Consider the following 15310-nt stretch of genomic DNA (forward strand, 5'->3'; position numbering starts at 1 on the left):
CCCAACATTGTGGGTTGTCCTCTGGAGCTGCAAAGGGTTGCAGGGTGCTGGCAGGGGGAGCAAGGTATTGAGTGAGATTGCCTTCTGCTTATGCCACGTTGGGTGCAACCCTGTTTCTCATATGCAATAATCGTGCAAGTTTGACTAATAACCTGAGTTCATTATTGATAATTGGTGGCAGCCCTATTCCAAGATAAAAATTCCACTCCACACCCAGATCCAAGATTTTTGCATTAAGAAGTAGCCATAGATTATTTCAAATACACTAACACACTTTATTCTAACTGAATAGTGGGGTTTTTTTTTAAAGAAAATATAGATAAAAACCAATTTTTATGTGTTGTATTTGAATGAATGAAATAAGTAAATAAATTAATAAATAAATAGAAGAAAATGTAGATAATTGCAGTAGGCAATTATCTAATAATAAAGGGCGTGGTAGGAAAGCGTAATGATCTGGGTTTGTATGAGGAAATCAATGAATCTTTGTTATGGCATGGAACCGCAATTGAATAGTAGAAGTCTGCACTGCCACCCCTGGAAGTGGGCAAAGATCCTCTTTAACCCAGGCTAGAAGACCACTGACTGAAATGAGAAGTACTCTGTACCAAACAATGAATTCAGAAACTTACATTGATGTTGCCCTATTTATTCCTATCTGTGCTAGTCATTGAGAGGTGCCAGGAGCTGCTGATAGACTGCCCTCTAACTCTGGCTTTTGAGATTTCACTCTCCATTGCCAACACTTTTTGAAGCATATCTTCACAACCAGAAAGGCTTGGATTTTATTCTTTTAATTCTTTTTGGCAGAGCCATGTTGAGTGGCTTTTCTGTTTGTTCTATGCAATGACAACATATGCATGAGTCCTTCCTTTGGGTTTCTGAACATGTAGCAGAGTCTTTCTTACACTTTCTATTTCCCCCCTCCAGAACAAAGCAACCTAGGAGCCTGAGAGTTTCAGGAAGTCAAACCCCCTCTACAGTTTGCTTTCATTGCATTCCACATTTTTTGTACCAGTTAGGCACTTTGCATTCTTTCTGTATTTGTATCTGCAATCTTTCAGGTATGGGAAGAATTGATGCAAGTGTCAGGATTTCCCAATGTGAGCTGGAGAGGTTTATTGCTATCTCCCATGAGCCTTCAGTTGTCCAACTTGACATCTTAAGATCCATATTTTTGTTTCATTTGGATATACAGCTGCAGGTTCTGAAACAACACAATCCATTAAATACTGAGAAAGTGTTTGGTAAACTGGGTCACACAGGTGTTGAGGAGTATTGGCTTGAGCTGTGGTGAAATGCCAAAAACACTTTGGTCTTATCTTAGGTTGCTTGTCCTTTGCTTAAGGTTCACGACAAACCTCAATTCAGTAACTCGACATTTAGCTTAACTAATTTTTACAGCCACTGTTTTCTCATGTCTATGCTTTTCTTTGAACTCAGAATTTTTATATGCATGTTATTCGTCCACCTGTCAGAATTCTGCATGTTCTGCGATATGCAGTATCCTCACCTTTATGTTTCAGAGAAAGTTCTATATGTTAAAATGCATGGATTTTTTTATTGCATCTCAGGATTTGTTTTAACTAGGCCTGGTAGTGTGAACCTGTAGTAAAAACAATTCCCTTTCATTTGTGGGTATGACTTTTTGTAAATCTATCCTGAAATTGTAAAAACAAAAACATAGAACATAAAATGATTTCATTAGGATTTGTAAGCATTTTGCTTTTTGTAATTTTGTAGGAAAAAAGGATATTTTTATTTTAGGGCAAGTTCTACTTTTGTATGTAATATGCTGACATGGGGCACAATCTGTCAGAAGCATATCCTGCATTCATCTCATGGAAATAAATTTAGAGGTGTGGTCCTGCCCTATCCCCATTCATTATTATTTTTCCTTTGGAACTTAAGTAGGACAGGTTTCTCATGGATTGTGTCTGTGGTGTCTTTTATTTTTTAATAAAACTTATTTAAAACCCACTGTCTAATACATCTAGAAACGTAAACTTCACTTATCACTTTGGAGTTCTCTTTAAACTGGAATCTTGCTGTAAGTGTTTGCTGTTAACTTGTGTAATACTTGATACACATTAAAAAGGTTAATTGTAGCTTGTGAGTCATCTTTTGTGCTTGGATGCCATATAATATCCTAGAACGATGGTAATATTCATAGAGGTATCTGCTGCTGGCTTTGTTGTGGAGGATTCCAACATGGCTTTTTGTCATATGTCTGTTGGCAAAAGATGCAAGCTTAGGAACAGGTTTAACAAGGGATCGTTTTCCAGGTCATTGTACAAATGGCAGCTGCTAGAAGAATTGGACATGCAATTTTGGTGAATTGTCAAAACTCAAAAATAAGTTGGGCTTTTCTCAAGACAGTTCCATGAGATGATCTTCCATATCACAAGCAACATAATCTTTGTTTCTTGTTTCAGAATTAGCCTCAAATTATCCCATCAATGGCTGGTTTTTGTGGCAAGCTGTGTCTTGTAAACAAAAAAAAGCTACTGTTCCATTCTTTAATCTATAAGATGATGATTCAGGATTTGGATATGACACATAACTCTTTGTCCATCTCTTCTGCCAAATTTCAAGAAGGAATATGTTTTTGAATGGCAGGGAAGGTATACTTAAATGCATACATACATTAGGGAAATGTTCCAGGGTTCCAAGAGGGGTTGCCATGTTCAAAAACAGCTACAATAAATAAAATGATCTCCTGATACCTTTTATTATGCTAGCTGTATTTGGTTCAGTGAAACAGTGAACTTTCAGGTTGTGTAGGATTAGGCTGAAGGCAGAACCATTGTGGACTCTCTTCAGCTTGTTACAGTGGAGGAACAACACATTTGAAGTCATAGGCTGTTCTTTAGTGGTGTGTAAAGCTTGCAAAAACGCCTGCCTGTAATTATAGTTTTAATGTGGGGGGGGGGGTGTTAAAAAAGTTTTACATGTTTGGTTATATTTATTATGTATTTTCCTCAGAGTATTTGTTTAACCTAGAAAACTGTACAACATTTATGTCTGATATGATGAGTCACAGTCATTTCTGACTTGGGACAAAAAATATCAAGGTGATGCCTCAGATTTCATCTAACACTGATTCTGTTGATGTGAACTTTTTCAAATGGGATGTCTTTAATAGTAACCTGATCCTGAATTTGGCTTTTTATGGACGAAGATAATACATCTTACCTTGTATTCTTAACAGACAAGCTGAAGGCACAGGTAAGTCACTTGTGCTGTAATGAAGGAGAGATTCTTTCGATAACAAAAACAAAGTTTAGAATTTCTGCTCTTTATTTTTTGATGTGTGTTTTATGGAAAACTAGAGAAAGGAGGAAGGACAACCATGTTGCTTCCTAGAGATGTTGTAGTTTTAGTCAGTTGAAGAGTATTTTAGCATTACATTGCAGACCAATTAGCAAAGGATGTGTGGATGTACTAATTGTGCACAGATGTGCCTTAATTCTAAACAATTCCATGTAGAAATTTCCCGCATGTAAAGTGTTAAGGAATCTAGGGGAGAAAGCTCAATCTAGTTCACACTAAGTTTGTTTTTACTGATCTGGTGCCTCTCAATTACTTTCTAATCGGATGCATTAAAAAAATAAATTCCCAGAGGCACATTTGCGAATATGAAAACTCTCAAAATTATAGCTTATGATTGACTAGGAATGAGGCATTATGCATGCAGGTGTAGCTGGTTTCAGGTTATTAGAAATCCAATCTATTTTTTATGATATTATGGTGTAATTTTCAGCACAAGACTGTGATATAAATTTCTAGTTGCACTGGAACATAAACTACAAGTGTCCCTGACTCTTGTCACTTTCCATGGTCTTTAGTTTGATTAATAAAAGGGACGAGAGCGATAACATTTTCCCAGTAAGAATCTATGATCATCCCTCAATCAAAATGGGCCCATTTTATAGTGATATGTAACAATGATAAAAATGGTATTTCAAGACCATTGGGACTAGTCTTTCAGCCTAAAAATGTTGATCATATGGCTCTGGTTCTTGAAGCAAGTAAATAGCCCATTTTCTTCTTCTTTTCCGTTAAGAGCAGTGTCCTTGGAAATTCAAGTCTATTGACTTCCTGGTTATATATAGCAAAAGGGTCTAAAGCTGAATTAAAAAACAACAACCCCACATTCAGCCCCGTTTGAAGTTCTAGCATAGCAAAATTCAGGATGTTTGTCTGAAGCCAAAGGTTCAGGGGCACAATATTATTATGTATTAATGGAATCTTAAAGGCCTTGTTAATTGTCCCCTGCCTTTAAAATAGGGCAGGAAATATAAAGTAGGTGAGGGAAGAGCTAATAACCCTTCCAGATTTAAAGAATTTCTGATGGTCAAACTTTAGTTTTATATTCATTTGTTTGAATTTCAAGTGGAACTAGTCACTAAGAGTGCAGTGTTCTATCTACATTAGTAAAAATCAGCCCTGTTGAGCTCAGTGAGGTTCTCACAGGTAAGTGTGGGTAGGATTATGCTTTAAGGCACTTGTCATGCTGCAGCGGCAAATTATACTTTGGTTGAGTACATAATTTTAAAAAAATGGATGCAGCCAGTAAACATAGGCTAATAAATTAAAACACTTCCATAAATTTAGCCTAACCGTTTGATCATACAGAATACACTGATACAGAATTATGTGCCAATGGATTAATATTAAATAAACCCAAATGAGGCAGCAAGACATAAGAAATTATATTTGCCTCAAATGTCTCAAATTTCATTTTAAGAGAAGAGATGTAGGTCAGGCATAGGCAAACTCAGCCCTCCAGATGTTTTGGGACTACAACTCCCATCATCCCTGACTACTGGTCCTGTCCCCAAAACATCTGGAGGGCTGAGTTTGCCTATGCCTGATGTAGGTGCTTAGAAAGTTTTTCAATTAGAGTAAGTTGAAAGAGAGATTAACAGTAGCAAGGAGAGGGGGAATGAAATTCTAAGGTTTGTGACTGGGGAAACGATGACTAATCCGATACAATAGTTGAAAACTTTAATCATGTGAACAAACCTTGTCCTGCCTCATTGGACCAAGCAGGTCTTTGCCTGCACATGCAAAGCTGAGGAACAGTTCACATGAGAATGGGGCTGGTTCTGAAGCTGGCAGAGCTGGGTGAGCTCACCATGTTTACAAAATAACTGGAGCTGGTGGGCATTTTCATTCAAGATGTCTTAACACCTCATGGATAGAGAGATTCATGTGTCCTTAAATAGATGTTTAGAAAGCAAATTCCAAGTTTACTGGTTCCAGTGTTGTATGGGCTTGGACTTTTGTTGGGCTTGGACTGGGAAAATCTACTCAGTTATTAAGCTTGCTGGGTTCTTTAGTGACTCACTTACTCTCAGGGATAAGCTATCATGGTGGAAGATAGGACTAGCAATGAAGGGAGTTGTTCCTTCCACATCCCTCTCCCCTATCCACATGGTTTGCCTTGCTTCTCCTTTTTCAGTGCTATGGTTTAGCAAGCAGGCAACATTCCTGTGGCCTGGGTTCCAACTACTATTCTGTCCAGGTAGGAGCTACTGTTCCCATAAATATTTTTCTGCAGCACCACCACCACCAGCAGAAGGGAGCATCCTGTTTGGCAAGAAAAAAGGCTGAAGTCATAGAACGGCTGCAAGGAAACGTTATTTGTCCGTGTAAGTACATTCTGTTTGTATTTTAAAGGTTATAGTATAAAATAAGTATACAGACCTGTCTTCTCACTAAGGTCACCTACTGAGGCCCTCCTGGTTGTTCTGCATTCTGCAGAAGCTCATCTTCCCAACCAGAGAGAGATTTTTTGTGTGGTGCCCACTCTTTGGAATACTCAACCCCTCTCCACACACACTGTTGTGCTGGCTACTGATACCAGTCATTTGTCAAACTTTTTAATTTGAATTTTGTACTGACTGTTAATGGTCTTGGGATTATTATTTTTATTCATTTTAACTGATTTATTGTAAACTGTCTTGAAATATATTTGTAAAAGGCTGTGTGTGTGTGTGTGTGTGTGAGTGAGAGAGAGAGAGAGAGAGATACATACTGCTTTCAGCAAACGAGAGCATGGAGTCCCATTTAGATACCAAGTATTGATACTGTTCAATAAACAGAGGAATTAATGGTCAACCTCTGGTTTAGGAGATTAGTATCTACAATGAGTTGGCAGCATAATGAACTGATGAATTTGAGTTAAGTAAAAGTGAACATGCGATGAATGTTTTCCTTTGGCTTTTTGTATTAGAAACATTAATTTGCGACAATAGAGTTCCTATAAATGTATTACTCTTGGGGGGAAATCAATTAGAATTAATAGTAGGCCAGTTAATTGGGGGTTTTTAATGACTAAGTTTTCTTTAGCTGATTGCTAAACATAGTTATGATTTATTTAAATGCTGATTGTCTAAGTAATGGATTGAAATGTGCCTCCAGTTGATTTAATGAAGTATGGATTGTTTAATTGACTAGCTTTTGTAGGAATTAATGCGTTTTTTTTCAATGGATCATGGATTAAGATATATTAATTTTGTATAGGGTTGTATCCAATGGTTACTTGGGTAGAAGGTCTCCTGTGCAACCAATCTTTCTCTTTCTTTCTGAAAAGTATCTGTCCAGTGTAGGTTGTTTTACCTTTTGTTTCTCCAGGGGATAAGTGTCCTGTGTAGTCCTCCTCAGAATCAAATTTATTTTCAGTGGTTATTTCAGACTTGTTGTTGTTGTTGTTCAGTCGTTCAGTCGTGTCCGACTCTTCGTGACCCCATGGACCAGAGTACGCCAGGCACGCCTATCCTTCACTGCCTCTCGCAGTTTGGCCAAACTCATGTTAGTAGCTTCGAGAACACTGTCCAACCATCTCATCCTCTGTCGTCCCCTTCTCCTTGTGCCCTCCATCTTTCCCAACATCAGGGTCTTTTCTAGGGATTCTTCTCTTCTCATGAGGTGGCCAAAGTACTGGAGCCTCAACTTCAGGATCTGTCCTTCTAGTGATTTCAGACTTACATAGGATGTTTGGGTTGCCCCTGCTTACCCCCAGAACATTTTTTTCTTCATGTCTTTTTTATCATCACAACTTACTTTGCATTTATTTCTTTACTTTGTATTTCAGACAGGAAATAAATTATCTCCTATCCCACAATAAACCTTAAGGGACAGTTGACAACTGTTCCAGGGGGCATCTCCCACCCCACCACATAGAGAGAGGCAATTCTGATTTATATCATTTATATAATTTGTAATATCACCTTCCATACTAGTTCTGTATTCTCATTATCTGAATATATTGGGAGCTGCATTTCTAGTAGCTACTGAAAATCATTTGGCTTTGTGATATCCAGATGAATGTGTGTCAACGTGGTTTCTCAAGCACACACTCTGAAATCAAGGGACGGTTTCTAAACTTCATCCACAGAAGGGAATACCTGCCCTTTCTACTCCCTTGTGATGAAGTAATGTGGCCAGAACCCTAATCTTATTTAGCAAGTTTTGGATTCCATGGATAATGGAATTTTATGTCTACATCAAAAGTTGGAACCAACATGAGGACTTTGCCCCAAAGCTACTATTGATAAATTTCTTTAAGCACCTTTGCTTCAGCCACAGCTTTAAACTCCATTGTCATCTACTGCTGACAAACAACTCAGAAGCTTAGTAGGTTGTTTGAGTTTTATTTCTTAATTCTTCTTTACATAGTACAATTTATAAAAATACAGAAGCCCACCCCACCCCTAAAATTCACAGTGTCTAAAGGCAGTGGTTAACAGTATACATCACCTTTATTCTAACGGTACCATTGTGTTCAGTTGCATAGGAAGGGTATTATGCCTTCACAACAGAGTCTGATAATATTATTTTTTCCTATTTTGCTTCACATGGCATATACTCTTCTTGTTGTTGTGATAACAATTATCTCTATTTATATACTCAAGAGCTGTCATTTATCTCCACTTCAGCTACAAAATAGAGTGGAGATATCTCCCATCTTCATGTCCCATTTGTGTTTTCTCGTGCTTTACTTTTAAAAAATGAATTAGATTGCATTTCAAATATGCACACATTTGGATACTGGCTGAGAGTAGTTAGTTGTGCAGCTGACTGCCCTCTACATACTTTTTTCTTTTCTGGACCTCAAGCCTTTATGGCATTCTTCAGTGTAAACTTGCAACACATCCCTCTTACTAGCGACTCAGCTCCCCGCAATCAAGAATTGACCTTCAGTAAACATGGTCTTATCTTTAAAAACTTGCCCTTCAAATTAAAAACAAAGGATCTATGTGTTCTTAAAGCTTCATCCTGAAGAGGAAGAGGGAGATGGGAGAAAATGGTCTGTATTCACATTTGATACAAGCACTGGTGTGTCTAAGAGGTGCATGCCTATTTAAGACATCACATCTTGTGGTCTGGGAGATGGACTGGTGAGTAAACTGGGCTGGAATATTCTGCACATGGTTAAAAGCACACTGTCTGTAGGTATTCCAGGGCTAAGCCATTGCACTGACAATGGTTTGAAATGATTCACCAGTGAGCCTTGGCTCAAATTAAGCCTCAGGGCTTTTTCTGCTTTAGCGGTGTAATAGCTCTGAACCCACTGCAAATACTGGTAAATGCAGGCTTATAATGTAATAAGGAAGCTGGTGCTTTTCAGGACCTATTTATAGATGGTATTTTTCATATGACGAGAGAAACCCCCTAGAGGGAAATAGACCCATTAACCTTCCATATAATAAATATATGGACAGGATGTGATTATTTTAGTACAAGTGGAAGTATTTGGAAGCAAATATCACCATTGGTACAATGTGTCTGATTCACAATATGTTAGGATAGCCTTCCCAAACTGGGTGCCCTGCCAGTGCGGTCAGTCCAAACACCCACAGTGGTCATGCTGGCTGAGATGGAAGGGAGTTGTGTCCTCCAAATAATGATGGTTCCAAGTTGGATCTGGGCAAGGATTTGAGATAACAAAGAAGCAGGAAAACAATTTTTTATTGTATTGCAACCCATGCTTTCTATCCTAGGCTATTGAAACACTGATTCCATGTTGACAGTGCGAGTGCCTTACCACAAAAGCTAGCCAATTCTAAATAGTTGTATTCAAATACATGAGGTTTACTTTCCTGATCCAGAGACCCCACAGCAAAAGATGCACAAAATCTACTGTCTTACCTGTGCAAGAATGATGTTCCACATGCATAGTGGAGTTTCGGTTTCAGGCAAATGTGCTTAGGAGCCAGACATACAGCTGCTAATTTAGAATGCATTGTTTCCTGGAAAGTACATCTGGCATAAATAGCAGAGATCACCCCTAAGGAATCTCTCTTTGGCAGGTTTCTAGAATTTGTCCGGCTCTTTAAATGCTGTTAAAATTTCTGGATGCTTCTCCAGAAAATAGCTTGAGGTTTCACCTGAATAGTTCAACTTAAAAGAGGACTCAAGGGTAAACTAGATGGGGCTGGTGTGTTTTTGTGGGAACGGAGCTTTAACCAGTTTACTCTTCCTGCTGTTTGGATCAAAATTGCACCTGTTACTTCCAGTGGGATGAAAGTTCTCTCTTGCACCAATGGGAGTTTTCTTCCCACTGGGAATAGCAAGATGTCCCTCACACTGACAACCAATCAGGAGGGATAGTTTTAGTATGTGATATTAAAAATAGTCTTGCGAGATCTTAAAATTAAAATGTATTGTGTGCATAGGCTACTGTGCACTACAGCCTATTTTGTAGCTTGAGGACATTTCATACCTCTTAAAAAAATCAGGAAGGTAACTTGAGTACCATTTATACCAGTCCCTCTCTCTACAGCCACTAATATATGTAGCTTTCTCTCTGTTCCTTCTGCCTCTCAACTCATTTTCAGCAGGTACAAAATGAAGTCCTGCAAAAAGAAATAGGGATGGCTAAATTTGGGGTGCGCTGAATACTGAAAGTAAAGTTGGATGCGTCCAACAACCGCAAGGTCAGAATTCACCCATTTTTTCTTAAATTCACTCTATAGCCCCTTAACACCACTACATTCAACCTGGAATAGTAGCCTAGAAGATGAAAGAGTATTTATTTACCTGTAGAAGAGCATCTACGATACCACCTAACCAAGTTGAAAGCAGTTGATTTTTGCAGTACAGTAAACCCGCAACTTGCGTGGAGGTTACAGTCTGGGGATCGTGCTTGAAGCCAAAACCACATGTACTCAAAACACATTGGGTTCAATGGTGGATGGGATGACTAAAGTCATTTTCCCATCCCCCCCCCCAGGCATGTATAGCTGAATGCGCAAAAGTTAAAAGTTGCAGGCTTACTGTAATACATAAATGAAACTGGAACTAAAGGAGCCCAGTTCATATTATTATTCCTTCTTAGTTTTTTCTTACACACACCTCTACTGATAATTAAAAACAATAGGACCAATATACTAAGTCAATTTGGACTGTTTATTCATAAAGTATGAGCAAATACAAACATTGTTTACTTTGCCATTCTTAACAGGAATGGATTTTTTGTGGGCTGGGAAGATGAACAGTTCTAGCTACCAAAGTCAACTCCTCAATTTTAATTGAACAACAAAATTCATTCATCTATGAAAAGTTTTTTGTTAAAGTCTGCCATTTTCTCTTTCGGGTTCCCCTTTGAAACCTACCCTAAGTCCAAGTGCTGTTTTTATTATTCTAAATTTATTTTTAGACCATTCAGCAGTACATATACCATTTGTATGTGTTATAAATATATAAACATACACAGGATTTGAGTAACAGGACTTTATGATGAACTTTACGTTTTTATTTTGCTTGTGTAATAAAGTCCCACATTTGGTGTGACTAAATGGACTGAGTTAATTAGTTTGATTGCTGGATATAATTTTTTTTAACATTAGATTTTGTAATGCTAGAATGGGGGAGCAATCCTAAATTATACCCCTGCCCTGCAAAGGGATTCAAATCATACCCACTTCCTACACAGATCTTCATCTAAGTTCATTCTCTAAAATAAAATAAAAAATAAGGCAGCAGGTACACATGTATAACTCATAAGTCATAGGTGAGCCACTGCAAAAGATGAATAAACACTCAAATCACCTTCTTTCCAATGCCATTATCTCATTATTCTTCAAAGGTTTACTTTTAACATAAAGAAGGTTCTCCCCCTTCTCTATTAGAATGTGCATATTATTGAAGAGCAGGGTTTCTTAACTAGCTTTGCAACAATAAAGTCAGTGTATATTTGTTAAAATATAAAGCCTCAGAAACCAAAAGGGCAGATTTGATTGCTGCACTACTAGTTTGGCAGAAGTGGCAAAACATCAGGTTCAAGAAACTGCATCACAACTGGTGCTGCCAGAAAGAGAAAGCAAATCTGTGTAGGGCTCCCCTATAGCATGGTGATTAAGCTTTGCTTCTTTATCAGTCTAAACATTCTCTGTAGTCACATTATGGCAGTAGAGGGCACTGGGATAAGCAAATGTTACTCACTTAGATCATCTCTTGCACTCTCCACTCACTGGACTTCTATGATGTGCAGCTCCCTTGCTATCAAGGTTTAGCCACATTCGTTTTAACAGTTCCAGCAGCAGCAGCAGTTCCACAGCTATGAAATGATACATATGTCTTCTGCCCCTTTCCTGAGAGGGAGAGTTCTATGGCAGCTTGTAGGAAACTGCTGTATCAGAATGCATAAGAGCAGTGCAGCTGTAGTGCTCTTACTTCTTTCCTGCAAAAAGCTATTATTATTTTTTCAAAAAGAGACAAAACACGAGGGTGATCGTTCATCACATTTGAGTAACCACAGGTTCTGATTCTGAAATCAAAAGCTAACAACATCTTCCTACCCAAATATGAAAAGCCATTTTCTTCCCTGCACCCGGAGAAAGTGAAGAGTTGGTTGCTATTATTCAAACCTCCATTCTAAAAGAATCTGAATCTGCTGTGTTCTTTGATCTCTGTCCCACTCCTTGGGTTCAACATACCCCTCTCAAAATGAAAGCCCTAGTTTCAAATCTGTTCAACTGAATCTTGTAGATGTTGCCTAAGCTTATAAAGGTGGTTTTTAAAAAAGTAAAACAAAAAGTGGGTAAGAGATCCTTTGTAGTACTTGACCGTACAGAATTTGGGCACAGTCCTCACAGCACCTCTGGGGTTGCATGCAACTTGATGACACTTTAATGGCTGCTTCCTGCTACACAGAACTGGTTTAGGAAATCTCCTGAGTTTCAAAAGAAACTTTCTGTGCAAAGTGCCCCACTAGATGTAAGGCAGTGCTTCAGCTGGGTCTCTTTCCCATGGCAAAAATGCATTGGTGCTCTGAACGATATTCCCAAACATTTGCATATTCAGTTTCCACATCAAACACTGGGGAAGGGCTTTGTTTCCTTGCTGGCTAAGCCCTGCTGTCAAAAGCAACACTGCCAAACCAAATACATTTCCACTGTGTACTACAGCATCCATTATGACAACCCCAAGTGTAATTAAATTAACATAGGGTGCAAGAATGTCACTATGTCATTAACCTGCCATGTGATAAGAAACTGCTCTTATTTTGCATTAGATGTTGCCCCTAAAGAACTGTACTACCATGCAAACATTAATGGAATGTTAAAAAGTTCAAGATGTTCTTTTCTACCCGTTCACCCTGCTTTCTGTTGAAATGACATCTGCACACCCACGTTGCAATTGCCATTCATATTTTTGAAAGGGTATCATTCTTCACATTCAGATGCCTGGGAAGAATGAATTTGGAATATCCTAACTAAAAATATCTCTCCCCTAGCCTGCCCTGATTTCTGGCATCTGGAGAAATAAAGATATGCTGCATAACCAGAATGGGAAAATATTCTATGTAATAAAATAAATTCTACTCTTTATCTAACTGAAAAATAGATCTGGCTTATTTTATGGCAAAAGAGAGTGAACAAAAGGTTTAATTCATTTGCATATATACCTTTTTAAGAACTGTTGCAAAACAAATTACAATTTTGCAGCACCCTCTGAAACAGTGACGCTGATCCAGCAATTTCTTACGCAATATAGAGGCTCAGATAGAGCTCAATTACGAACAAAGTGTCCCAATCACAATCTGCATGTGCAGCAGCTTTCTTTTGGCAGGTGAATGGGGAGGTTTTGCACTCAAAAGATCCTCGTGTGCAACAGAAACGCCAGAGGAGTCTGGATTAGAGTCTGTAACAATTTGATCAAGTTCTCGATCATGGGCACATGGAAACAAACAGCAAAAACCAAAACAAAACCCCAGCAGGTTGCATATCTAAATCCCCCAAAAAATCTACAGCCCATGCACTCATCCAGACTACTTCAGCCCCACTGATACCATTCACAATTTAGGCACCAATGTTTTATGATATGTGGTTGCATAAGGTAACATCAGGTGTTGGCATCAGCACTGGATTGCTCTTCCTATTCAAACTAGCCCATGAACACAGAGCCACTGACCAGTTTGCATATCCTGCCTGTGTTAATGGTCTCGACTATGCCGTCATTCAGATTATATGTCCAAAATGTGTTTTAAAGGTGGCAACAGTAATGAGCACAGGTCCGGCTGCCAGACAGTGAACCTGAATCTAAAACAAACAGCTTGGACAAATGTCAAGCCAGCAACTGCAAATAGATGTGGTCATTGCTGAAAGAAGATATGGAGGAGAATCCCCAAGCTCTGGAATTGTTCATCATTCATGCCGGGACTCTTATTACATCCCTCTTATTACATCCTCTGCATTGTGGCAGTCCCCATCTCTTAGCACCAGGAGTTATGCTGAACAACAATGGCAAACTCGCTCACATTGCCAGACACACTGGGAATGTCCATTAAAGCGTGGTGTGCATTGGCTAGACATGAATGTCAGACAATCACCTGTCCAAAGACAACATGGCTTCTGCACTGGTCTAACACAATCACACATATACAAAGAATAACATTTCAAAACTGGACTGGATTATTATTTGAAAAGGCTACAGACCCCATTTTTTACCTTTACTGAAGCAGAATTACTTTTTCTTCTTCTTGCTCAGACACAGAAGGACACTGTCAACTGATGGTGCACATTGTACTCCCATGGAGAAGTACTAGCTGGAAGACACTGAAGGAATCTGCAGTAGGCTTTATGGGTTAGACTATGCTATGAAGACATTCTTCAGAGACAAAGTGAACTCAAAACATTTTTTCCCAAGTGAATAAAAAATTATAAAAAATAAAATCAGCATTAGCACAAAGCTTGGTGATTTCAACAAGGACAGCAAGGCCATCAATCTAGCAGCTCCTTAAGAGACTACCACAATCAAAGTTAAAAGAAAATAGTTGCCCCACCCCTTCCAAAATCAGGATATTCCATGGCTCTTGTTCCACTCATCATATTTTCCCCAGTGGGATAAATTCTCTTCTACCCAGAGCCCATGCTTCAAGCACCCAAACCTATACTTCAGGTAACGTCATCCTACATTTCCCTCAAAAACTATTAGTTTTGCGTGAAGTACCTTATCTTTGTTCTGTTTATCTCACTAGGCTTTTTTTTTTCATTGAAGGCTGCATATTATTTCAACGTGTGGCAGGAAATGGTGATGACACACTGATCAATCCCCAAACCTAAACACCAGAATCTTGAGCACAATGTTCGATAAGGCTTCTCTTGTGGATGACATTCATACTACCATTAACCAGTAGGCTTATGAAGGACACATCTCAGCATGTTGAAGGCATTGGTTTTCCATGTCCACTGAGTTTCTGAAGCGGTGCTGGGTAGCCAAGTACCATTCCACACAAAGTTAGCACATAATGGTTGGTTCTTGGACTGTCATGGCATCAGACACAAAGGCATCTCCAGCCATAAATATCCATAGCAGTATGTGATGTCTCTAGCTGAGGGCTCCTCAAAAAATCTTAGGCAAGATGGTCCATTGTCCATAAGCAGTAGGTCCACTTAAGGAGATGTACTACTCAAAAGTAAGACCACTGATAAAAGAGAAAATAAAAGGCCCACTGTATAATATTTACATCTAGAGACTGGGCCAATATTTGGTCCATAAACTCAATTTAAAAAATAAAAATCATAAAGGAAGCGATCCAGTTCTTGGTGTCCATCATCAGCTGTTGGTAAAGTTCCTTCCAGGGGAGGCCTCAGGTCTGTAGTCATACTTATTCATTGTACTGGGGTAATAGGTGGTTGTGTACACATTTGTTTGCTGCAAAGGATAGAAGTTGGTCCTGTCATCTGGTATTAAATTGTTCTTGTTAAGTGTCTGTGGGAGGGAAAACAGAGAAATTTATAGAGACACTCTTTTCCCTCCCTTGTCTAAAAAGCTCACATATTCCATTTTCTAATGC

At 38.7% G+C, this 15310-nt stretch overlaps 1 protein-coding gene across 9 annotated transcripts in view; it reads right to left on the reverse strand.

Moving 5' to 3' along the window:
- Positions 1–13902: 13902 nt before the first annotated feature.
- Positions 13903–15310, reverse strand: part of SEMA5B (semaphorin 5B) — a 333647-nt gene continuing 332239 nt past the window's right edge. For 8 of the 9 annotated variants that reach the window (XM_033162647.1, XM_033162615.1, XM_033162631.1 and 5 more), the window contains one exon: positions 13903–15225. In XM_033162647.1, the coding sequence (XP_033018538.1) occupies positions 15070–15225 (156 nt within the window). In that variant the 3' untranslated portion in view covers positions 13903–15069. The remainder of the gene's footprint in view (positions 15226–15310) is intronic. The other variant, XM_033162663.1, reaches the window with a different exon arrangement.

Source organism: Lacerta agilis, chromosome 1, assembly GCF_009819535.1.
Source record: "Lacerta agilis isolate rLacAgi1 chromosome 1, rLacAgi1.pri, whole genome shotgun sequence".
NCBI classification, from domain to species: Eukaryota; Metazoa; Chordata; class Lepidosauria; order Squamata; family Lacertidae; genus Lacerta; species Lacerta agilis.